At 49.5% G+C, this 25,332-nt stretch overlaps 2 protein-coding genes across 5 annotated transcripts in view; one reads left to right on the forward strand and one right to left on the reverse strand.

Moving 5' to 3' along the window:
- The window catches only part of LOC126545222 (uncharacterized), a 70,683-nt gene extending 58,929 nt beyond the window's left edge, over positions 1 to 11,754 (forward strand). For 3 of the 4 annotated variants that reach the window (XM_050192984.3, XM_050192985.3, XM_055061482.2), the window contains 3 exons: positions 8,537 to 8,749; positions 8,963 to 9,158; positions 10,942 to 11,754. In XM_050192984.3, the coding sequence (XP_050048941.1) occupies positions 8,537 to 8,749; positions 8,963 to 9,158; positions 10,942 to 10,944 (412 nt within the window). In that variant the 3' untranslated portion in view covers positions 10,945 to 11,754. Of the gene's footprint in view, positions 1 to 8,536; positions 8,750 to 8,962; positions 9,159 to 10,941 lie in introns of those variants that run through there. The other variant, XM_055061483.2, reaches the window with a different exon arrangement.
- Positions 11,755 to 11,819: 65 nt separating this feature from the next.
- The window catches only part of LOC126545220 (uncharacterized), a 40,148-nt gene continuing 26,635 nt past the window's right edge, over positions 11,820 to 25,332 (reverse strand). The window contains exon 2 of the mRNA XM_055061481.1: positions 11,820 to 14,666. Coding sequence (XP_054917456.1) covers positions 12,462 to 14,666 — 2,205 coding nt within the window. The 3' untranslated portion in view covers positions 11,820 to 12,461. The remainder of the gene's footprint in view (positions 14,667 to 25,332) is intronic.

A 25,332-nucleotide genomic window follows, 5' to 3' on the forward strand; every position in this document is an offset into this window, starting at 1 on the left:
TCTTCTGAAATTTCATATTTCCGCTCTTCCATGAGGATAGGGTTGATCCCAAGAACCGCCAGGATCTTCTTTCCAGCCGGGGTACAGGATAGACGGGCCAGTTGGGCTGACTCCTGGGCCTCGATTATCTCGTCCAATGTGTTGTGCACTCCTAGTTGCATAAGGAGATCCGTACTCGCCCGTAACGGAATGCCTACTACTTTTTTTATACTTTTTCTGATGAGCGTGTTTAATCGTTTCTTCTCGGAGTTATACCAGTTGTGTATGGCTGTCACATAAACTATATGACTCATGAGGAGATAATTTTATTTCTTGACCAAATTTGATGAAACTGCACAGGCCTGTTCAGTTTCTTAGGCTGACTTTAAATATCTAATCAGATTTTAAATATGTCATATAGTACCAGAGATCCCAATGTCCACGGAATGGCCATGGAACGATGCTGATCCTTATCGGCCGTGCGCCTCAATAGTGATGGGTCTTCACATACGCCTGTGGCGTTTTCGCATGAAAGCCGCAATGTGTGATGTTCATCTCCCAAAACACATTTAGCTGCGTTTGCCAGTCATTTGTACAGTGCATTCACAGTAAACGGGTTGATCTGATCTTCACAAATGCACTATGAACTCGTGTGCTGACGTCTCGTCACATTTCACATGCACAACAGCATCCTAATGGAAAGGCCATACTCCCACTCACCTTTGTTCATTCTTACTTGGCCATCATATATCTTGCACTTTGCACTTGCCAGCAAGGCCCTTGCTACCTTCGAACTTGCAATGCTGCAAGATCCACGGCGTCGGTGCACTTGGCGAGGAATTTTTATTTTCGTTCCATTGCTGGAATGGGCATCTGCTATAGTCCTGCTTCTGCTTTTTTCTGGTTGTGTTCTAGCTGGTGTGGTTGCAAGATTTGCGCGTTGTGGCATACACGGCTGCTGACCATAATGCTCTCCTGCACATGACGGGTTCGCTGGTCTGGTGTTAAGCTTATCACGGCAGGCTCGGCAACCGCACTACCAAGGGCAGCGAGTCCGGCGGCTTGAATGTCCCAAGTTGTTGCCGGGCACTTCTTGAAGTTCTTGGCCAGTGACTACCTCACCCATTTCCCAAATTTATGCATAGTGCTGAACTCGTTCACTGGTGAGGCCACAGCTGCACCCTCCAGCAATTAGAGCAAAATAAAATGGCGCTCGCATGTGTGCACTCTGACACTGGGAAGCAGACGACAGGATGCCGCGTGGCCACTCGAATGTCACTGTCACATGTACCGAGCAGCCAATACGATAGTGCGTTGTTATGTCTCGATGACGCATTTTTCTAGAAAGCCATTGAGCGAGGACAGCCAGTGGTAGTGGGTAAATGATGATGAGGGACCACTCTTTTCAAAGGAAACCAGGTTGAACATGATAACATGTGTGCAACTGCATTTGCAGGTCATAGCAAAGCTAGAAAACTTACACATTAGCCAAAAAAAAAGTTACAGGTTTTGAAAATGTCAGTTTTAAAAATTCAATTTTCACTATTTTTGGCCTTCAAAGATCTGTCCACCCCGTTAATGTTCATAATTGTTACTCTCAGACAACTCTGTATCGATATAGGCCACAACATGCCGTTGTCCATACAGTCCACTGCGTTTGAAATTTTGCATTTTTTGAACTTCTCTGCAACCATTGTGAAAGGGATGATGGCGCAAGCGCCGACTAACTTTGCATGGGCATGAGCATGAGGCATGAGCAAAACAAGAACAAGGTAAAAGTGAGAGCCAACGTTTCGACAAGTGGTCTTGTCTTTTTCAAAGCGACATATGCTTTCCTTGGCACAGTATATATAGGTAGGGTTCTTCTAAAGGGGAGAGGAGGGGCTAAGGCAGGTGGGCGAAACAATGACCAAGGGTGTGTTGGCGGCGAGGGTGTAGAATTGAAAATTTCAATTCATTTGAAGTCTACACCCTTGCACTAACAGTCTTTTCAATTCTACACCCTCACTGCTAACACACCCTCCATCATTGCTTCACCCACCTGCCTTACCCCCTCTGCCCTTTAGAAGAACCCTACCTATATGTACTGTGCAGAGTTTTTGCACATCATCTTCAATTTCCGCCTTCCCAGAGTTTTCCCTCCAGTTCAGCATGTGACACAAAACTCGCATGCTGGAAACCTGGGACGCCGCTCTGTTGGCACTAGCTTAGCACATAACTTCTCTTTTGATTGAGCTTTTGTAATGAGCATGAGCAAGGTGCGTCATTGTCGCCAACTTTGTCAATCTGTGTGAATGCTTGTTCTGTCGCCATCATTTGGTGACAATGGCTCTGGCAGTAGGCGATTTTCAAATCTGAGAAAACATAGTTTTGGTTTCGTATCTGATTGTAATGCATGGGGATTCAAACTTATTTTCTTGGGGAAAAAAGTTAATTGGATAAATGTAAAAAAAGGAAAATTGGGTAAACATGATAATCAGTCGGGGTTGTGAGCAGCTGTTTTCACTTGAAACTTTGCTGTGGGCACGAAGCTGCACTGGCCTTGTGCAAGCGTTCATCTTCACAAGGACCCGACGGTATAACCTACCGTGCCCTATGTAATCTTGGCGAAGAGGCTCGGAAAGTGCTCCTGCTCTTGTTCAACAGCTCCTGGCAGACAGGTACAGTTCCCCAGGAATGGAAGACTAGTCGCCTAATTCCACTGCTCAAGCCTGGCAAGTCACCTGTAGACATTGCGTCATACCGACCAATTGCGCTTGCCAATTGCATCAGAAAACTAATGGAGAGGATGGTTCTAGCACGGCTAGAATGGTACCTCGAACATTACCAGGTATATCCAGATGCGGTGGCCGGTTTCAGGTGGGGTCGTTCTTCCATAGAAACGTTATCGACTTGGTGACGTACGTCGAGCACCAGAAGTCCTGCAAAAGATTATCTGCTGCCCTGTTTTTGGATGTTAAAGGAGCGTACGACAACGTAACGCACAAAGCAATTTTCAATGCCTTAGAGGCAGTAGGACTTGGCGGCAAAGTCTATTTTTGGATAAGTAGCTATCTACATAAGAGATCCTTTTTCATACTTACCGAGGATGGCCCGACCTCCCCGCATTACAGCAACTGTGGGGTGCCTCAGGGCGGAGTACTGAGCCAAACGCTCTTCAGTCTAACACTCATTGGCCTTGCCGACATCCTGCCATGCACTGTTAGGCTCTCCATCTATGCCGACGACATTTGCATTTGGCCGTCGGGTGTGACGCGACTGCAACTTCGCGCGCGGCTTCAGAAGGCAGCCACTTTAACATCATCCTACCTTCGAGAACAAGGACTTCATATATCATACGAAAAGTGTGCAGTGGTGGCGTTTACCAGAAAATTAATGTCTCCATACGTGATATCTGTCGACAGACAACTCGTACAGCACGAGTCACAGATTTTTGGGGGTGGTCATTGACAAAAATCTCTCTTGGACCCCTCATGTGAATTATGTGAGAAAACGCCTGACAGGAATTTGTCATATGTTCAAGTTCCTTGCAGGAAAGACCTGGGGAGTGCCAATACAATTCATGCTGCAACTGTACAGGGTCCTCTTTATTGGATTCCTGCGGTACAGCCTACCGGTCATGTCCAACACCTGCAGAACTGACCTGAATATAAGCCAAAGCACCCAAGCCCAAGCCCTCAAGATATGCCTTGGTCTACCGCGGAGTGCGTCAACGACTGAAGTTAATGCAGTTGCTCAAGATTCCACTATTAGAACACACATTAGCATTGAAACAATGCGTGTGCACAGAAGACACTTCGCCTGGACCCCTACCCACCACCTCGCAAGTCTCCCAGTAGATAGGCCGCACACGACATTCAGTGCGACTATCTTCGCGCACCGTGCCTCTCTCAGGTCAGGTTACACACCTGCGGCAAGGCCTTCCATTCCTCCATGGTGTATGTGCCGTACTCAAGTAAACCGAATGTAAACCTTACTACACTCCCAGGACTTCAGAAAAAGTCGGACTTGCCATCATCAGCGCTCAAGCAACTAACTTTACTTCTCTTGTACGAGAAATACAGCGACTGCACACACGTCTACACTGATGGATCAACTACATCAACCAGTTCCGGTGGCGCTGTAGTTATGCCAAAAATGAGAATAACCCAGCGGTTCAAGACTTCCCATGTCACTACGTCTACAGCTGCAGAGCTCGCGGCTCTCTGCGACGCGCTTCATGTGATAAAGGCTGAAAGTCCTAGAAAATGGGCAGTCTTCTGCGATTCAAGGCCGGCCTTGCAATGTGTGCAGTTATTTCTCCGACATGCAGCTCACGATCAGCTCACGTGCGAAATCGTGGAACTTGTCCATCACTTGAGAGAAAAAGGCCATGATATCTCTTTCCAGTGGATACCAGGTCATTGTGGTATCATAGGAAATGATGACGCAATGACTGATGACTGATAAAAAGTAGTTGGCACCGTGGAGACAATCGAGGGCGTCGTCAATGCGAGGCAAGGGGCAGACGTGTTTCTTGGTAATGCGGTTTAGATAACGATAACCTACGCAGAAACGCCATGTGCCATCTTTCTTTTTAACAATCACCACGGGTGACGCCCAAGGGCTCGACGAAGGTTTAACAATGCCTTTGGCAAGCATGTTGTTCACTTCTTCTTGAATAACCTTACGCTCTGAAGAAGAAACTCGATATGGCCGGCAATGAATAAGACTGGCATCACCAGTATTTCTGTGATGCTTATTGAAGTCTGGCCCAATTGGCGATTGCTGAGGTCGAAAATGTCGTGGTAGGAAACCAAAAGGAGACGCAGAGCTGCTGCTTGTTCATGCAATAGGTCCGCAGCAATCATAGGACGAAATGCTGCGTCAGGGCAAATAGCATCCTGTGGACATGGTGAAGAATCTGAGCAGACATCTACAGAAAACGTCGTGGCGTGGTCATGTCCGATAGCACGGAGCTTTGCAACGGATATGCCTTTGGGTAGGACTTCCTTTGTCAGGCCAAAATTAATGACAGAGAGGCATGTCTGGTGATCGGCGACAGTGACAACAGAGAGGGGCACAGTGATATTGTTACGGGGATGTTAGGAATATATAAAGACTGTATTTACAATATATATACAGCATGAGTCACCGTAGACAAGATGGCTGACCACCAACAGCCCGCAGCAGCCAGCGTCTTGCAATCTTCTTCTTCCTCTGTCTTATTTCATCCATCGTTCCATAACAGGACCCCCGGGTGGTAAAGCGCCGACTTGGCGCATGGTAGGCGAAGAATTGCAAGTGAAGTATGGCTTCAGCCGCGAAACATGCACGACGTCAACGGGCGTCAGACTTGAGGATGCATCAAACTGTAGCGGCGAAATCTCTTAATTTACGTCGGTAACTTGACGTAGAACATCATAAGGCCCTATGTAGCGAGAGAGAAGCTTCTGGGAGAGGCCAACCCGACGACATGCTGACAAAGGAGCACGCAAGCACCTGGCGCGAACTTAACATTGCGATGGCACCGGTGATAATGCTGTTGTTGTATATGCTGCGAGGCTAATAAACGAGATCGGCCGACTTGACGTGCCATGTGAGCTGCCGATAGATAAGGCAGCTCGGACATCAAACCAAGAAGACCGCTGCGTCCCCATTCCTCTCTCAAGGACCGACGCCGCGAGACAACTTGGCATTTTAGCACGCACGATCTCCTTAGCAGAGTGGAACACCGCACATACAAGGCGCACAAGACTGCACAGACTAAACCCGTCACTTCAACTCAGACCTCCAGCCGGTCTACACCGATGTGAAGAGTCTCTTCTGTGTCGGTTATGGCTTGGAGTTGCCTTCACGAATGCGTACTCAGCTCTAATTGGAATGGCTGATAGTCCTGCATGTGATGTTTATGGATGCAAGGAGAACATTGAACACTTATTGTGCCATTGTCCTCAATTTCAAACACAAAGACAATCTTTGTCCAACACATTGAGGAAATTAGATGATCGTCCTCTGAGTGAACAGACGTTACTAGAGCACCGTCCCAACCGATCATCGGCTCAGAAGGCAGTGAAGACACTTTTATGCTTTCTCAAAACTTCTGGTTTGCGCGAGTGTCTTTAACTCAAGTGCTGTCCGTACACGTATCTACACCTTCTCTCTCCCTTCTCTCGCTTCCCCTTCTCCCTTCCCCCAGCGTAGGGTAGCCAACCAGACTATTGACTGGTTAACATCTCTGCCTTCCTATATTACTCTCTCTCTCTCTCTCTCTTGCTGTGGGCAGGACAAAAATTGTTTTTGACGGAAGATAGTCTTCGATGCATTCATTGTTGCCTAGTTCCACCAAGACCGACATTTTGGAGTCTGACGTGTGTGTGCTGACCAGTCAGGTTCAAATTATCCCGCAAGGGTCGCTTTCAGAATTGAAATAATGAGTCTTTGTCCATAGAAATATACCATCAGCACATCGGAGAAAGTCAATCAGCGTCTGTGTAACAGGCGTGAACTACACACCAGAACAAGCGGGTATTTTGTGACCTTGAAGGGCCCCTCACCAGGTCTGGCCATTTTGAGCTAAATAGGCATTGTCAGAAAATAGGCATTGCCAGAAAAATTTACAGTACACTCCCATTAAGACGAACTCAAGGCACCATGAAAATTAGTTTGTCTTATCAGAAGAGTAGTTGGCAACATGATCATGTGCATCCAAATATCTTACTTCAGAAATGTAAGTGAAGTGTACTTAAACCGGGGGGAAATTACATAAAAAGCATTTATTTAACTGAACTTAATCGGAAAGTGTTTTCAAGTGGTACTGTTGCTTGGTCATCCAGTCCGTGATGGATGTTTGTTGCTTCTGTGCAAATCGGTGAGCAGCCCCAAACAATGGCATCTTGCCTAATGACCTTAAAATCCTTCTGTGCCTTCGTGCTGCTGGAAAAATTTCGCTGTGGAGTTAAAGCAGGCATCTGCCGCCTCACAGGTCATTGGTGCAGGCTCCGAGCTAGTGAAAGTACGAAGCTGCGCCCTGAGCTAGTATACGCTAGTTTCGGCGCGTATATTGCTGCCCTCATACCGGCAGCACCAGGGAGACATCGCTCAAAATCATCGCTCGCATGAGGTGCGACTTGTAGGTGACAAGCGAACTCGACAGCCATCTCCATCACATCGCTTGTCACTGTTGCGTGCAAGATTGCTTGCATGGGGTTTATACTTTAGGTTTCAACCATCAGTTCCTTAAAGGAACACTGACTCAGAAATGTTTTAACTTGTATTTTCTGTTGTAATAAGTAGCTAATGACCCAGTTATCCCAGCACAAACCTTCGTTTGGTTTAGATTCCGGTGGTTAATTATTTAGAGCCTTGTTTATAGCCGCCAGTCCAAGTTTCGATTTCAGAGACCGAGAAGAGACAATAAATTTTTAAACACAGCTGGTCACGTAATCGTACAAAGCTGTGATGCAAACACCAGTGTGTGAGATTCGTTGTTGCTAGTTGTTTTCTTCATCTACACACTCAAGTGCCACGTGATATCTGCTGTCCTCATCGTCTTCCTTATTTCGTTGTCCACTGGCAACAATTTTTTGCATACTAGACATGACCAATCACTTTTAGGCATAGGCGTCTTCAAAACCAACTGCCTTTCCCACGAGACAATCCTCCTGGAACAACTGCTTTGCTTTCAACAGCTGCCAATAGGCAGCAACGCATATCCATCATCTTGGCAACAATTGGCTTCCCTGTAGGTGAAGGCAAATTTGCTATTTTTCTGTAAAAACCAGGCAAGCAAGAGTGCCATGTGTTTATTAACCATCTGAACAATAACATACAATCTTTCTGCAAATTTTCAGTAAGGCAAATCAGTTGTTTTTTTTTCTACGATTGAAATGAGGTGGGCAATTGCAGCAATTCTTTAGCAGGGTCCACTCCTTGCATCCAGTGATGCACACAAACTCTGTCCACTTCTGCTGCTGAGGGCCGTCACAGGAAACCTATGCATGGCTATTCCCAGCACTGAAAGTGTCTGGCAGAAGTCAACGAGGCACATTGTGCTGTACTCTCTTCTTATTGGAAATCTCAACTGCCACGACAAAGATTGTTGCAGCGACACAGAGCACCCCACTACGACTAACAACCAAGGAAAACTTTGATCGATGCAATGACGGGATTGGTTGTGGGATGAGCAAGAGCACATACAAGGAGCGTGGTAGTGAACACAAATTCGTGACATAGCGCTTTTGTGCTCTTGGGATGTTTACAAACTGACCTTAATTCTGTAAATGTCATGAGGTGCTGCGCTTTGTGGTTTTCTGTGTGCAGATACTTTAAAACTGGTTTTAAATACGTTTTAAGCTAAATTTGGCTGTTAATATTTTGTAGATACTGTGTGTGTCCACAGAAATTGATCTCAAGTTTCCTCGACTTCAAAATTTTGTGTCAGTACTTCTTTAGTGTTATGTTGGTTTTGTTACATTTAACACATTTGTGGATGTATGTGGATGTGTAGCCTTCTTTTGTTTGATTTTCTTCTCTCTGCTCATGCAAGTGTTGCATTAAGTCATTGTTGTACATGCAGTTACGGGGATGTGCACAGCATTCGAATCCTGCATGACCGGCACTGTGCCTTCATCAACTACGGCAACAAGCTTTCGCCTGGAAAAGCCATGGAGGCTTTGCAAGGCCATATACTGTGCGGATCAGCAATTCTCATCCGGTTTCCAGATAACAACTACCTAGAGAATGGATCTAAGAAAGAGCCAGTGACAGTGCTGCGAAAGTCCAGTCTGAAGTGAGAAGCCTTGCATGTTGCTTGTTCTGATTGATTGATTGATTGATTGATTGATTGATTGATTGATTGATTGATTGATTGATTGATTGATTGATAACCATTGATAGCAATCTTGCAATGGTGATTGCTGTGCATTCGTGTCCATAAAGGTTCAGTTATGAGTGCTGCACAGGTGTAAAATTGTGTTTAAAAACTCGGGTGTGGTGTTTTCAGGATGTCAGCAGAGGAACAGAAGTCAGCCACTACATTGAGTGAACCGAAGGTCAAGGTATCTGGGCCTGTGAATGGCAATGAATGTTACTTCTGGAGAACTACTGGCTGTACCTATGGTGATAACTGCTACTATGACCACATTCCTAGTCACAAGGGTATCGACTGGAAAGCACCGCGTAGCACTGGAAAGTTCAAAGTGAGTTTTGCCACTTTGTTCTGCATGCACACTTTTACAGAATAGGAGCTGGATGGGAAAAGCAACAAGTGATCTTTAGCAACTTGTTAAGATCGGTTTGTTTGACAGTATTCACATATAGTTCTGAGTGGAGTGTTCGTTCATCTTTAGTTGAAGAATGGTACAAAGGAACAGCCCCGTCATTTCGAAGTTGAAGCAGTTGCTGTAAGTTACACATGGTTGATTGGAATGGCAATATATATTTTCTCGTGTTCTATAATAGTGCAATGGCATAACTACAATGCTTTTATGAGTGATAGTATGCATACTTGTTTTGAAAATTGGTACATGGCAGATACATTCCTGAACCTTTGTTCAGAGACTTCATTAAACCTTGGATTTCCTTAGGATGATGCTTGCACGCCATGGTGGGGCTAGGTCAGTGCTACTTGCACTGCTAAGCCCGAGGACGTGGGATCAGATCCCGAATTTCGGTGGGGGTCATTTTAGTAAGTCACTTTTTAAATGAGTATTTATATAATTGTCCCCTATGATGACAGTTGCCGTTGACTGCTGTAAGTGAAGCAATAGATCCAGTGTCACATTGGTGGCAGCCTAAAGCTGTTTTTTGCCTGGCAGTGGGCACAACAAAATGAACAAATAAAATCAAGTTCACATGATAAACAGAGCCCAATGCTGACAATGTTGCGGACTGGGTGTTGCTGCTAGCACGTAACAGTCTATAATTTATTTCTCGTTCCCTCATGTCTTTACTGCGATAGCAACATTACTTGCAACCTAACTTGCACAGTTACAGTTTTCACACTAGAAGCGAGAGTCCAACGCGAACAGAGTAACCACAGTTTTCATTAGCTGCATACGTGGAGCTTTATTATCAGCTTCAACAAACAGCACTATTACCTAATCTTTTTTTTTCACATACAATGTATTTTCTTGCCGATGGAATGAATCTGGGGCATTGTATTGCAAAGAAAGGTTGTTTTAGAGGTTTGGCATGAAAATTTTAGAGCAAATGATTAATTTTTCTAGGCACTTAGCTGAGGTTCGAAGCATATGTCATTGCAGAAAGAGGTTCGGCGTAGGTTTCGGTTTAAAAGCAGTACACTTCTTGTGAGTCCCATCGGATAGATATCCAAGGGTGCAAAAATTTGCTGGCATGGCATCGTTGATTCATGGCAGCACAGTAAATTTTGCTGTTTAGTAATCACTAGATGACGAAAGAAGATAGTTGCATTTTAGAGTCCTGAATAACCACACGATGACGATTGTTGAGCCTTGCAACATACAACTGCCTTGCAGCTATACCATCAGTAAAGTGGTGGATGCAGCCAGTGTTTCCAGATGACTATTCATTTTGAATATCCTCTATTGTGCACAGTTCTCTTGATAGAGTATTTTTCATAGTCATAGTCACAGAAAATGTGGTGTCCCCTAACCTGTACCCAGCTAAGCATAGTAGAGGTTGATTCACTTAGCTGGGCTTTTCGATCCCATCCTACTTTATTTCCCTTTATAGAAAAGGTGCCATATTTGGTTTTTCGGTCAATATATATAACGTATTTTTCTAATAGTCCAACTAGTTGGAAATTCTTAATATTCAGATGTTGCTGTTTTGGGGGCACAATTTGAGCAACATAGAGCACATTGTTGTTAAGTTCACATCTTTAGTTTCTTTACAGCAGGTTAACCACCCCACAGAAGGGATCCTCATTGTATCTAGCCATATATGCCACTGCCATGTAGCTCTGCTGATAGTGCATTTGCTTTTGTTGTTGCCTTTCAGTGATGCACAGCTGCTGTTTCTGTGGCTGTGGAATGTAAAGGTTCACCATGAAACTGCCTTGCACCGAAGATGGCTTTGTGACAACAGAAAATGGCTCCTCCGATTTTGGGACCAAGTCATTGGAATGGCCAATCATCCATCATGTTTGCTCATTGTTTGCTTTGTGTGACTGCAACTTCTTTATTGTTTGTACATGTGTGTATTCTTCTTCCTTCTTCTTTTCTTTGTGAAGCCAAAGGTTTGGCAGTTGCCTTGGGCTGTAATGAGTCTCCTTTGACTGCTGTGCCCCGACTCGCACACCCTGGCTGTGATAATGTAACTATGTGTAATTGTGTGCTTTGTTTTAGATTCTAGATTCATGTTTGTTGTGGCTCCTAGTCCCTCTTGAATTCTTTTTTATATTGTGCTACTTTAATTGCTTTTGTTTCCTGCTCAACTTCACTGTGTAAGTTTGGATGGTGTGTTACCCTAGAAAAATTCTTGCAGTTCACAGGGAGTGCTCTGGTTAAGACAATCAAATACTCGTGGCCTTTGATAGTCGATGCCAATTTCAGAGCTAAAGTGTGACGCTGTATTTATACAGTTTTCATCAGCAGTTGGCTTTAATCTTAAACTTGTGCACCTTGTTTATACCAAGAGCTGTTATGAGACACAGCTGTCCGTTGTGCTTTTGTGCACTGGACCCTGCAAAAGTTGTTTTCTCTGCAAATGTTCATTAGGAGCGACCCTGTGTTTGTGCCTTGTTGAGATGGCATTTAAGTAACTTCGAGAAGTCTTATTTTTGTTACAAAATAAATGAAACAATGAATTTTATGTCATCTGTTGGATTGCCCTTTACTGGTTGTCAAGCTTGTTTCAAAATCCAGAGTGGCAGTACAGAAGTTTACAAAAGTAATTTATTAGCAGTGTCAACACCATTTGCAAAAAGCACCAGTTGCACTGTTCTTTTGCCCACCACCACAGGCACGCACACTTACACACACAGACCCATCCATGAAAGCATTCATTCTTGGCAGTTTTCAACTGTGCTGCACTTCTGATATGGCAGTATGTTTTGAGTAAGTAGGGTTCCACAACCTGTCCCAAGAGGCACACTGGAATGATAACATTAATTCAGAACTCTCTGCGAGTTCAGTAATGTTGAATGTCTATTTACAACAAAGTGGTTTTAAAGTATGTCCACCGTCAGCTGCAACAAGGGAGTAAACAGCAGAGCAACAATTCAACGTGTCTGGACTAAGATGTCAGTGGATCCTTTGCACGAAGGCAAATTTCTTCAACAAAGAGCATACTTTCGATGTTGGCAGGGATGTGCATGAGAAGCTGGCAGCCTGAATTTGCACCATGAACTTGTGTATGGCATTTCTGTCTCATTTTTGTATTCTTTCACTGGGGACTTTGAGACACTTGTGGTGCAGTGTTCAGTAGTAGTTCTTGTACTCGTTAACTGCTCTGGCCACTGAGCCCAGCACTGTGTGCCAGTGGCTTGCTTCTCCATCACCCACCAACATCGACACTAGTCATGCGTTCAAACCAGTAGCTGATACTTCCTCGGGGCTGGATGGATCAGCGATCAGAGGCAGGTCCCTGTCAATCTTGCTTGGCTTTGCACTGCTCTCTGGCTTCTTCATGGTGACTTCATTATGCTCATCAGATTCCACTGGTGTGGTCTGTGCAGCGCTTGGTGTAGTGCTTACAACTTCTGCACTGTTTTCATCTACTGTAGTGGTCTCCGCCTTATTGCCATGGTCCCTTCGATATGCTCTCTCGTCATCAATTGTGTGAAACCTGGGATCCCTTGGTTTGTCCTGAGCATTTTTGTTCTCGGGGATGGGATCACTTGGTTTGTCCTGACTATTCTTGTTTTCAGGGTAGTCCTCATTGCTTGCTTCTGTTGTAGATGGATCTCGTGACCTTTTTTCTGGAAGGATTTCTGGCGTCGCACCATCACGTTCTTCGTAAGGTTCCGTGTAAGTAGTGCTCATTGCAGTTGTCTCTGCTGTTGTCATCGCTGTGGTTGTTTCGTCTGTACGATACGTTGAAGGGTTCATGGTGGTCTCGTCAGGACTTAAAGTGGTCTGTTCTGCAGGTGACCCTGATGTGGGTGCTTCTCTTTCGAGGCCACCAGGGGTGGTGATGTCCACTGCAGGGTCCACACTGTAGAAAGTGGTTGTTGGTGGTGTTGGAGGCACTGTTTTTTCACTGTAGGTTGTTGGTTGAATAGTTGTGGTGATTGTGGTAGGCTCTGTTGTAGTTGTGGTGAACTCTGTTGTGGTGGTGGTGGGCTCTGTGGTAGTTGTAGTTGGCTCTGTCGTGGTCAACTCTGTCGTGGTTGACTCTGTTGTTGCAGCTGTGGTAGACTCTGTTGTTGTTGTGGTAATAGCAGTTGTCGTATCCACTCTATCTGCACGCTCCTCGGGCTTGGGGGGTTCATTGCGTAGGCTAGAGGATGTTGGAGCTTCTGTGGTGGTAGTTGTCGTTGAAGGGGGAGGGTCGGTTACAATATGTGGGTGAACCTTGATGCGGAACTTGGGGTCGTAGCGAGGGTAGTCAGGTGGGTAGTGCCTATGATGGGGCTTGAAATGTTTGTGGTGCGAGTCTTCCCAGCCTGTGGCATACTTGTCCCAAGCACTTGTGTCCGGTTTCCAGCTGCCTGGTGGTGATTGCCAGCTGCCACTAGAGCTGTAGTGTTCCCAGCCACTAGCCGCTGGCTTCTCCCAGCCCCCCGACGACGATGATCGTTCCCAGCCTCCTGATGGTGGGTGCTCCCAGCCCCGTGTAGGCTTCTCCCAGCCGCTGGATGAATGTCGATCCCAACCGCTGGAGGAATGCTTGTCCCAACCGCTAGAAGGATGCTTGTCCCAACCGCTGGAAGGGTGCTTGTCCCAGCCACTGGAGTGTTGCTTATCCCAGCCGCCACTCGAGTGGGGCCTGTCCCAACCTCCCGAGTGGGGCTTTTCCCATCCGCTGCTTGCATACTTCTCCCATCCGGAAGGCGGCTTCCATGTTGGCTTCTCCCAACCAGTGCTAGGCTTCTCCCACGGGAAGTGCTCCTCAGGTTCAGGTGGTGGTGGCCTTTCCAGCGGGTCCTTGGTGCCGCTCACGATACGGATCTTGGGGCTCACGTGCAGGCGAAACTTGACGGGCGGGATGCGTATCTTTGCGTCGACAGTCTTGTAGTGCGGTTTCTTTTTGATGTGCCAGCCATGGCCGTGGTCGTGGCCGTGGTCGTGGCCGTGGCCGTGGCTGTGGTCCTCCCAAGAGTGATGGTGATGGTGGTGGTCTTCCTCGGGTGCGGCGGGACGGATCTTGATGGTGACCGCGCCGTGCTTGGGCTTTGGTGGGTTCCACGGCTGTGGCTCCCAGTGGCTGGGCGGAGGCACCCAGTGCTCTTCGGGCGGTGAGATCCAGGGCCCCGAGCGTGACTTACTTCGCGGATAGCTGCTGGCTGGAGCCCGGTAAGGTGACTCTGGCCGCCTGTACGCACGCGGCGGTGTCAGGCTGTAGGTTGGCTTGGAGTACTCGGGCTCGTCGTGGTAAGTTGAACTCCTCAGTGGTCGTGACGCGGCCTCGTACAGCGGCGCCGATGCCGCAGCGGTGGCGCTCGGCTTGGAGCCGAATGGCGCGAACAGCATGCCCAGGAACTGCTTAGTTGCCTGGTCCGAGAAGTCCGACTGGCCCCGCGCGGCGGCGGCCGCTAGGGCCACCAGCACGAGGACCTTCATCTGCACAAGAAAAATATACGGCACCTGTCACACGCTGTACTGGCCGACATTAGTAGAAATAACGTTCAGTCTTTGCTCGTACAGACTGAGCTCTCTACGTAGACATGTTTTTTTTTTTGCTGCTTTTGCAAAAGTCCTGTCAAATTGGCTTTATGGTATAACGTGTCAGCGGGCTGCTTGCCCAGGCTTCTCAGGCCTAAATTCATGCCAATGATACCGCCTAGTTGGCGATATGGATTTTTGCGCATTGTGGATTAATTTTCTTACATTGAACAGGCAAAGTGGGAAGCTTAGTGGCGTATACCGTGCCACTGCAGGACAAGGTGCAACCATTTCACTAGCTTTAGAGGCGCTGTTAAATGTATTGCCGGCGTTTTGGTTTGTGTGTCACAATTTTTGAATTTCACTTGCAGCGCACATTTTTCAAATACTAATATTTGAGGCGTGAACCGAAAGTGTCTCAAATCATTCATTGTAGTCATGGAATCGTGGAGTGCGTTTCGAGGTTGCAATGCAACATGAGTTCGAAGTAAACGAAGGTTGAACCGTGATAGAACTCCCTGGACGAACAGCTGATGCTAGAAGCGGAGCTCTTTTTGCTTTCTTCACATTGCGAACTGCGCACTTTTGTGTTGGTCTCCCACCTGACTATATTTTGATGCTAAGTAGGCTGTGCGAGAATAATCTGCATTGTGTCAGCAGTGGAGATGTGTAGCATGACGTATTTTTCGCGACTGTTAGCAGTTCCCGTGCGATGTGGGCATTGTATTGTGGGCAATCAAGGTGGTCTGCGACTTGCGTGGGAGTACTTACTGCTGGGCGTATCTTCGCATTTCGTGAAAGCGCCGCGGTGGCGCCACGCTCCAATAGAGGCGAAATACGAGAGGAGCGTAAAGGTCAATATCACGCAATCTCGGCGATATCAGGCCGCAATCTGGGGCTAATCTACATAAACGGAGTGCACGGAGAAGTCGCACGATGAGGAATACGCTTGTCCTCGGCGTGTGCGTTCTCTGGCCGCGTTCCGTGCTTTTCGTCTGGGTTGAGAACTAGGAACTAGCTCGTGATAAAGTTTATCGGGCGGGAGCGTGCTGTTCGCTCTCCGTACAATAAGCTTCGTGTGCTAGTCTCAAAGACGAAAAAAGCAGTCGAGAAGAAAAAGGAACCGCGGAGAGGCCGCCGTCCTCATCGCGGCACTGCACGCCTTCTCGGCGCACAGGTCAGGAGGCCACTCTGTCTGATCTAGGATTTGCGCGCGACAGAAAAAGCGTGTCGCGCCAGCGCCGCGCGACTTTTCGTGGTGTGCCGGCTCGGCTGTGTGCTTTTGCTCCGGCTGTCACGCGTCAGGCCAACGCTGACAGCGGCTCGTTTGCAGTGGTACATGGTGGGTTGCGCGCTTTTTGGTACGGAAGGTTGTATAGGCGGAACGACCCTGACCGTGGACGGTGTCGCGCAGAGAAGGCGAGCGGGAATGCGCTTTTAGTTTCACCGTCACGGCATGTAGCGCTCTCGGTGTTGACTCCACTCGTTCCCTTGGGAGACGCGCATACCAGCGCCGAAAGAAGCCACACACATTAGTTTCCCATTAGTAATCACATTTAAGCACGCGGCTGACGGCGAAAGACCTGCTGAGGGCCGTTCATAGGAAGCAGGATACCTGAATACGCGTTCGCCGTTTATTGTCTCACGTTTGGATAAGAACATATCCCGCGATGTTGCAGCTGAGCGGCGAACGCGCGCGTTCTCCACAATTTTATGTTTTGGCCCAGCTTCGATACACGGCAGAAGGTCTCATTTCGGCCATGCTGACAGGCGAGGAGAAAGCGGAACAACTCGAGTGATTTTCTACCAGCGTAAAGTGTACGACGCGACAGTCCGCTTCCCCCAAGGGTAGTAGATAAGGGTGGTGGATGAATTGGCGCAGGATAATGTACAGCGCACATTTATCCAAGCTCTCATCGCCGTGAAACTCCACAGAGAGGTAGGAGGGGGCAGTCATCTGGTCGTTTATTGGACGGGGACCTATTTGGTATTCTTTTCCCCGTGCTTTCTTTTTGCGGCGCGCTCTCCTTGCCCCGCCACCTCACACTTTTCAGAGATGCGATTCCCCGATCTCGGAAGGCGAGAGTGTGCTTTTCCTCGGTCCGCGGAGCAAATCCCCACGTCGGACGTGTCATTGTTCTTATCAAACCGAGGAGACTTCGACGTACAGCGTAAGTTGGCCACCGCGCCACACCCCCGCGTCTTGAAAAGACTACTGAAGTCCTTGCGACGGAGGGGACTCGATAATCATCTTCAGTTACCTAAGGGCGCAGCTCGACCTGTTTCGCGTCGGTCACCAGCCTGGACCGCGTGTGTGCAGACCGTATAACATACTGCGCCTTCAAGCAACGCGTCTTCGTTAAAGGCGACGTGCGGCGCAACCAATGCGGCTCGGGTTCTTTCCGCCGTCCCCTGCAGCGACGCGGACGCGTGCGTACGGGCGATCATCCGGATTAGCTTGGATCCCTGCGTATCCTTAGCGGGCCTGCCACGCGCCGCTCGTGCTTGTAGGACAGCGGTGGCGAACCGGTCCACATCGCGGCAACGTAAGCGCGTTTTAGACGTGGGAGTTCGTGCACCACGGGGTGTCCCGCGTTATTTGCCTCGGAACGGCCAAGGCATGCGTGCTGTTACTGCGCTGTGAAGTAAACCCTCATCGCATGCAGGGGCGGCGGGAGCCGTGTGGTTGCACCGGGCGAGTTAATTACGCGCCCGCAGTCATTGCGTGCAGGCGGCGTGCGCGGCATGACAAATGTCTGGCAGCTGCGCCCCTAAAAGTCTGCATGGCGCTCGCCTCGTTTCTACCTCTCTGCTGGAACATTTAATCACGTCCAAAGCGGTGTATGACCCTAGTCCTCGCGCGTTTATGATCCAAGCCGTTGAGTTGCTTTCCGCCGGGGATCTCGTGGCCAACCCAGTCAAAAAACTAACCATTAAGCCCAGTTGGATTTTTCAATGGGACCCAACTGGTTCCAATTGGGCTTCGTGGGAAGTCCAGTTGGACATCACTGCTGGGTGGTATCCTAATTGGTCCCAACGGGACCCAATTGGAAGTCACTAAATGAGTAATCTCGTAAAACGGCAAAATAGTTTATAATAATAGCACGATTATAATGTTAGTTTTCAAGTAAAAGATTATTGTATTTTGGTGTCGATGGAGAGAAGCATAATTAGCTTTATGTCAAGTTCAACATCTCTCTTGAAATTTCGCTAATTTCTCATGAACCATTGGCGCCACTTGGTCCTTTGTTTTTCATGTTGGTCCCAACGAGTCTGATTCAGAGACCAATTGGGTCCAATTGTGTTTAAAAAAACAATTGGTCTAATTGAACCTGCTGGATTTTTCCACTGGGTGTCCTAAAATACAATTGGAAATATCCAAATTAGTTCCAATTGGGAATTTCCAACTGGCTTGAGGTTTCTTTGACTGGAAAGCTTCTGACGTTTTACAAAGGCCACGACGTTATCGCCTACGTGGCGGTTGTGCGCGCACGCACAACTGCCATCACTACAGCGAACAGGCTGCATGTTTGTCGTAAGAGCTGCACTCGTTGCCTTGTTGCATTGCATCAAGATGACTTACGAGGCGGACTCGCATATTACCGTAGTCTGGCGAGGGTAGCAACACAGATGCCGCGTTCTTGGTTTTGCTAGATTTAAACCAAAGGCTAAGGAGCAAACTGATGTCACATTAGACGCGATATGTGCGTGTTGACGACGTTTATTTTTTCTGACAATTAAGAAGGTTATCGCGGTACGGAAGGCTGCAGCATGTAAGCTAACGATAAAACGACTTGTTTTATACAGGGCTACCATAAATGATTCGGTCGTTTTGAAAAGGCTATATTTTCAAAGGTTTTATACGTACACACATGAAAGATATATGAAAAGAGCCACGGACTCGCCGAGTTTATACACCCTCTACAAATGTTCAATATGTGCCCCTTTGGTGACACGACACACGTCCAGGCGATAATCGAGCTCATTCCATACACTTTGTAGCATAGTCTTGTCAATTGTCTGTGCTGCAGCACCGATGCGTTTTTTGAGCTCGACTAAGGATTGCGGTAGTGGGCGTACGTAAACAAGGTCCTTAATGTACCCACACTACCGCAATCCTTAGTCGAGCTCAAAGAACGCATCAGTGCTGCAGCACAGACAATTGACAAGACTATGCTACAAAGTGTACGGAATGAGCTCGATTATCGCCTGGACGTGTGTCGTGTCACCAAAGGGGCACACATAGAACATTTGTAGAGGGTGTATAAACTCGGCGAATTCGTGGCTCTTTTCATATATATTTCATGTGTGTAATACTTTTGAAAACATAGCCTTTTCAAAACGACTGAATCATTTATGCCAGCCCTGTATATATCGTGATTTTGAATGCTGGCGACCTGCGGTCCTTTGAAACCTGTTTAGTTTCCGCTTTACGATTTGGAGATCCGCGGCGTTCTTTGTACCTTTCGTTGATAAAGTGGCCTAACAGAGCTGTCGTACGTGTCGCTTCGTAATGAACGGTCTTGAGAACACCACCATCGCACGAGGCAGATCGCTGCAACACCCCATCGGCTAACTGTCAAGAAGCCATAAAGCGCGAAAGCTGCGCTCGCATCCTCGTAATACGAGCCGTTCTATTTTTAAGCCTGGTGTCCGCGTTACGCGGGTCGTCCTGTGTGCGAAAATTCCAATTCTTCCGCTTCCGTCTCGCTTTTAGCCGCGCACGCCGGCGAGCTATACGGTGCGTGTGGTGGTACTACATACCGCGCCATGCGCATCTCCCCCCCCACTCCCCCCACTTGTGCCGTCGCAAACCTGTGCGCGACGGGGCACGCGCGGCCTGAACACCCTCCTCCCCCCAGAGAGGTACACGCGTAAATTGCGCCCAGAAATTGAGAAAAACGCCTCTTCCTGGCTCCCGCGGATGTCACGACATTTGCATGCGTATACGCGTTGAGACCACCTCGGTGGTCTTATTTCTTTTACTTTCCTTTATGCCCGCTTTGGCAGCGCGCAGCTGTGCTTCTTGTGGCCGGCGATTTCCATCGATCTTTTGCCTCTCGCAGGCGGAAGCCTGTATGCTGGTCGGCCACAGGACGCGCCTCTTTCCGGCGGAGAACCAGTGCACGCGGTCAGCGCGCCGCAGTGTTATGCATATGCGTCGCGTGCGTGGCAAAAACGCGACCGGTCCGAATAACGTGTATACGGTGGAAGGGAACGGGGGGGAAAGGGGGGGGGGGGGTTGCGCGCGAACGCGTTTGGCGTGATGCGGTGGCCGCGATCCGAACGATTGGGAATCGCCGGTCGCTGCAGCAGGGCTGAGCGTCGCAGATTGTGTCAGGATGAAAGGTTATGAATCTCTTCGGGGTGACTCCAGTTGCTTATTAAATGACGAAATAATAGGAAAATAGGAGTCAGCCGTCCTTACGATAAGCCGTGTCAGCTTTGATTAACACACGCCGCGGAGGATCGAAGCAAAAATAGAGAAAACGCAAACGGAATTAAACTTTGCGCGGTAACGTAGACGCAGCTGTCATATTACGATGATTAGTTCATGCGGATAAGACGGCATAGTGCGTAGCCCGCCATATATTCGGGGTTAAAATCGGGCAGCACTACGTAGAAATCGTGGGACACCAAGCTCTCGCGCAACCTGTACGTACGGGACGATCGCGACACATAAACGGCTGAACTCGGTACAAACAGCCCCCATAAACAGATCGATCCATTATCAGGCGGGAGCGCAAGAAAGAGGGAATTAAAAAAAAAGCTCTCTAGGACAAGTTCGTGTATTTCATTAAGAGGTGGATATGCGAGGCGCCGTATAGTGCCACAAAAGAGTCACAAAGACGCCATCGTGAGGAGGAGCGACAGCTGCGTAGACGTCGTCTGCCCCTTGTCCGAACAGGTGCGGTGGTACGACCAGGCGCAACGTTTGAAATTCAGAGCAGTGCGTGCCGGGCTGTCATTTTTGAGTGGGTCGCCGAGTCAACGTGTGTGCACGCATCTCGGCCTTGCATCCTTCCTCATCCGGGGTTCCCTCACTCTCATTTCTTGCCTCCGCAGAGCTGCCGAAAACATTGCCGCCCGCTGACGCGAGCGCGTATGCATTTTTGACTATCGCGTTGCTTCCCTTCGCAGTCGCTTCCATCCTTCTGGCCTTTGTTGACCCGGCAGGTAGCTTTCGTAGCTGTAGGTAACCGAGCGAACGAACACAGCAAAGGATGAAAGCGAACGCGGAGCGCAGCGGAAGATGGAAGACTGCAATAGCGAAGAGAACGTGAGCAGGAAAGCGGAGGAGGATGGTATGGCGAAAGTGTGAGAAAAAAAGCGTAGTGCCGTGCAAGACGAGCTTTGCGGCCACGATGGCTACGAGATGGTGCCAGAGTAGCGCGCGTCGTCTGTACGGAAACAAAGTTCTGCATGAGCGGATCTGTCTGTCTGCGGCGGCGGCTGTGAATCGCACCCACGCGTCACCTACGCGCCGCCTCTCGCGATCTCCCGATTAGTGAGGCAGGCGCGCCACATTTCGCTCCGTTTGCAACGTGCCGCGCGAGACAGATTGTCCGCGCCAGTCAATATATCGCGAAATGAAAAGACGTATACAGATTTGCTCAAATTTCGCATTAGGGAGTATCATAGTCGTCGATGAATTTTTCTTTTTTTTTTTCGTAGAAGTGTCGTTTATATCTACTGTTCAGTGTATTCCTCAACAGCACTCCTTCAGTGGTGCGAGCGCAGATGCGCTGTCGTCGTTGCAGATTGCTTGTTTAACGAGTCAGTGTTCCTGTTGTATTAAACTGCTGTATTATACGTAACTGAGCCGGGGCGAGCGCAGTGTAATGGTGCCGAAAACCACTCAATTAGCGGATTATAATTGAGTGGCCAAAGTGAAGTAAAATTGTGCGACTTGGTGGAAAATTAGTGCCGCAGAGGAAAGTCGTGTACGGTGCCCCGGTGCCTGCCGGCTTTAAAAGCTGTGGTAATTACGTCATGTCAGGTGGTGTAGTAAGCATGCGTTGACAAAAAAAGACGCCGTACAAGCGAACATCCCTCGCCTTCTGCTATCTGTCCGCGGTCAGACGACATTTTTGTGGCGTGCACGGTCGGGCGTACACGTGAGCAGCCGCCGGCACTTCGGAACGCGCGTGAGCAGCCTCGTTTTTTCGGGCGTCCGTGCCGCGATTTCCCGAACCGTCGGTGCGATAGAGAGGCGAACTCGGTTTGTCGCGCCGTGTGTGTGTGTACGTAATACATATATGCGGGTCACCCGCGCGGCGTTCGGGTTCGTCGACAGAGCAGGCAGATGTTGCGTGCAGGGCTCTCGACCACGACGAGAAGGGAGGCGGGAACAGGGGGGGGGGGGGGACGAAGTGAGGGAAAGTAGCGAAATTTCTCCCATTGGTTACCCCCCCCCCTCCTCACTTGCAGCCAAATAGAGGTGCAAGACTAGAAACTGGTTTCCCGCGTGACCTAGCTGCACCTGGGGGCAAAGCGTTTCGGGTGCGACGCGTCTCGTAGCCTCGTGCCGCTTTGTTTCTTGGCTCACATCCTTCTCGTTGGTTTTCTCCGTTTCTTGTACGGCTGCTTTCGATGCCGGTGATGTAGGCACAGTCTTCCTTTGGTGCGGTGCACCACGGCGACGCTGCCGGCTAGAGTCAAATCGCTTTGTGCGGGCCCTCGTTCGTCAGAGGTGCTAGAGTAACTCAAGAGGGCAAATTGCACGTGCGCTTGCCGGCTCGCAAAACCGCGCCGCGCGAGTATTGCGGTTTGAACCTACAATACGCGCGCCCACTTGGCTCACAATATTCGTCTTGGTAGACATCATTTCGAATTATTTGTGAGGCAGCCAGAGCACCGATATTTGTCTGGAGAAATCTGTGCTCGCGCCGCGTTCGTACTGTACCATCTGCGCATGCGTGAGGCGCGCTGGCGCGAGCTTTCGCGCGCCGGCAGACGTATAGGTGTAGTTCAGCCTTAAGAGGCGCTGGCGACCCAGCCGCAGTGCTCCGGACATGAATGCTGCCAAGTGTCGCACGTAGTTAGGGCCCGCGCGCTACGAGTCCTGCGTGCCATCATAGTCGCGTGCGCCGTCCTCGGTGCGGTCCCCGTCGTTCCGGACAGCGCGATTGGAGGGAGTAGCGCTTCTGAGCAGCGAGGCGCGCGCGCGCGCCCGAGCGTCCAAAAATTGTCATGCTCCAGAAAGCGTTGACGCCTTTTCCCCTCGCGTCGCTGATCGCCAGAAGCCCCCTCTTCTTTGATCACTTCCGCGATGCTATCGCTGCCGCGCGCTCTGCGGCCCGTGTATCTGTTTCAATCACTTTGCTTCTTCTGTGAGCGCCTCTGGCAAAGCCACAACGAGGCCGGCAAGCCGGAAGCGTCGCCAGAGACGAGCGCTGGAGGAAATGCCGGGGTCGCGCACGCACGCGGGGGCCGGCGTTCTGACCGCGGCGCCTCGCGCGCGCGACCTCCGCGAGACCCTTACCACGACCCCCACGAAGGCGCCGACTGCATGCGGCCTGCTCGGCGAGGCCGATTAGTGGCGGCGATTTCCTGGCGCTTAAATGCCTCGCGTTAGGGGCACGGACATCGCCGCCGCATTGTTCCACGCGCCGGCGGAGCCTCTTTTTCTGTCAACGCTGTAAAGCCGCTCGACCGAGCGTGGCTGCGCGCAAGACCCGCGCGCATGTCCTCCGGGGCGGTCCCGTATATATATCGCCGGGAGGGGATTTCCTCCTGAGAGCAGGCCCCACCCGGAAACCGTATAACCGCGCGTATATGTTGCGTTTAAGGATAAATGCTCGTCAGAGGCGACGCGGCGCGAGTTCCTCTTGAGACTGGTCCGCTTCTTCTTCCTTGGTTGCCCACTTTGTACCGTGTTCGCCGCCGCGCACAGGGCCGTGTGCAGCAATACAGTATGCACCTTCGCTCGCCATTACGATTCGCGACCGTGTGTCTCCCATCCGTGAAATACTGTCTGCACGCTGCGCTAATTCGCGCCTTGATCAGCGTCTTCTGGGCGAGGCTCGCTGGCCCTCCGTTCGGCAGTAGTTGGCGTGCGTTACCGCGGTGTTCAGAGCGGATCGGTTTCGCATGGCTGCGGCTCTCCCGGCTTGAAAACGGCATTTCAGGGCGCGCGCCGGGGCCCAGATTCTCGAGGGCGCGACGGCGTCTGCGCGGCGAGCAATCAGTGTCGCACCATTTCGGCGTGCCTCGGTCCAGAGGCAGCAAATTACGGCTGTTGTTAGACTTCCGAAATTTCGAGAGCTTAATTCAGAAGATCGTGCACCGCAACGCATTCCAGGCGAGTGAATTAAGTAAAGTGAGACTGAGAGGTGTGGGCAATAATGGAACAGCAATGCCCGTAAGGAGTGCAGTGATATACCGTCTCATCTGAGGATCATTGCTCCGTGGTAACTCTACGTGCAGGGTCACGACGTCTACAGCGTGGGTGGGCAACAGTGGCAAAGAAATCACGAATTCCTTTGCCCACGACTTCCGGAGAGCGTTGTGTAGTCGTAAAAGTTGCGGAAGTCCTGTTCCGGCTCGATTCGGGGGCTGTTAGCAGGGTTTTAAATGCGCAGACTAAAGGACGGTGCAAGCTGCGCTGGCTGACCTTAATTTAGGCGTCCGTGTATTCGGTCGCCCTCAGTGGTTGCTATTCTGGAACTTTATTGAGAGCGCTCCCGCACGAGTTCGTAAAGGCGTATCAGAAAAAGCTGCTGTTCCATTGACACTATATAGAGACCACTTGTGGTATAGGCAAATAGGTGCAGTGTATACAATCGCCTTTATTCGCATCATTTTCTCGTGCAGATATAATAAACGAGAACTCCGTTTATTTCTCTCATGTATGTGTGTAAGGGCCGGGCATTCGCGTACGCCCAGCGTCGTGCGAGAGGTTGCCAATTTAAGGACTCGTGCGGTGTCTTCGTTCCACAGAGTCTATTTGCAGTCATAGCGGACTGCTGCTTATACTCTCGTGAATACTTTGCTTAGTCGCTCGGTTAACAAAGCGGTAGCGCAATTAATCACCCTGTAAGTCCCACTTCATTGACTAACGGTTCAGAGAAGCGTGTGACGTGTATGTTCGCCCTCCACTTCCGTCAGCAGCGTCCAATTACGCTAGCATATTATTGCAAAAGATTTTGCTCCCATGTGTTTTGTTTCAATTATGTGTACAGGGTAACCTGTACGTGCACAGTCTAAGCCCCTGCTCGCGTGACTGGGCCTTTTGTGAGACCTCGTACTTGGACTTGGCATCTTTGGCGCGGGCGCTGTGGCTTCGAAACTTTCAACAGACACTGTAACGAATTGGGCCTGTGCAGTCCGCGACGCACAGATTACGTCAAGAGCAGGCGCGCATATCTAATTGTACGCGGCGTGGTCTGCTCTGTTCACGGGGTTGTCGCGTCTAGTCATTTTTGGTCGGCAGTGCTGCGAGAGAGTGGGAGCGGTGCCGCCCCAACGGAGCACCGTCTACAAGGATAAACAGAAGCCGGCAGCAACCACTGCGGCGCGGTCCCAACAATGGTTGCGCTTGTCGGCTGCTGTCCATTAGGAAGTTATCTCCCATTGTCGGCGCGACTCCTGCCGCCAGACGAGCCGTCGTCGGTGTTGTGCT

This window comes from Dermacentor andersoni, chromosome 1 (genome assembly GCF_023375885.2).
Source record: "Dermacentor andersoni chromosome 1, qqDerAnde1_hic_scaffold, whole genome shotgun sequence".
Classification (NCBI taxonomy): domain Eukaryota; kingdom Metazoa; phylum Arthropoda; class Arachnida; order Ixodida; family Ixodidae; genus Dermacentor; species Dermacentor andersoni.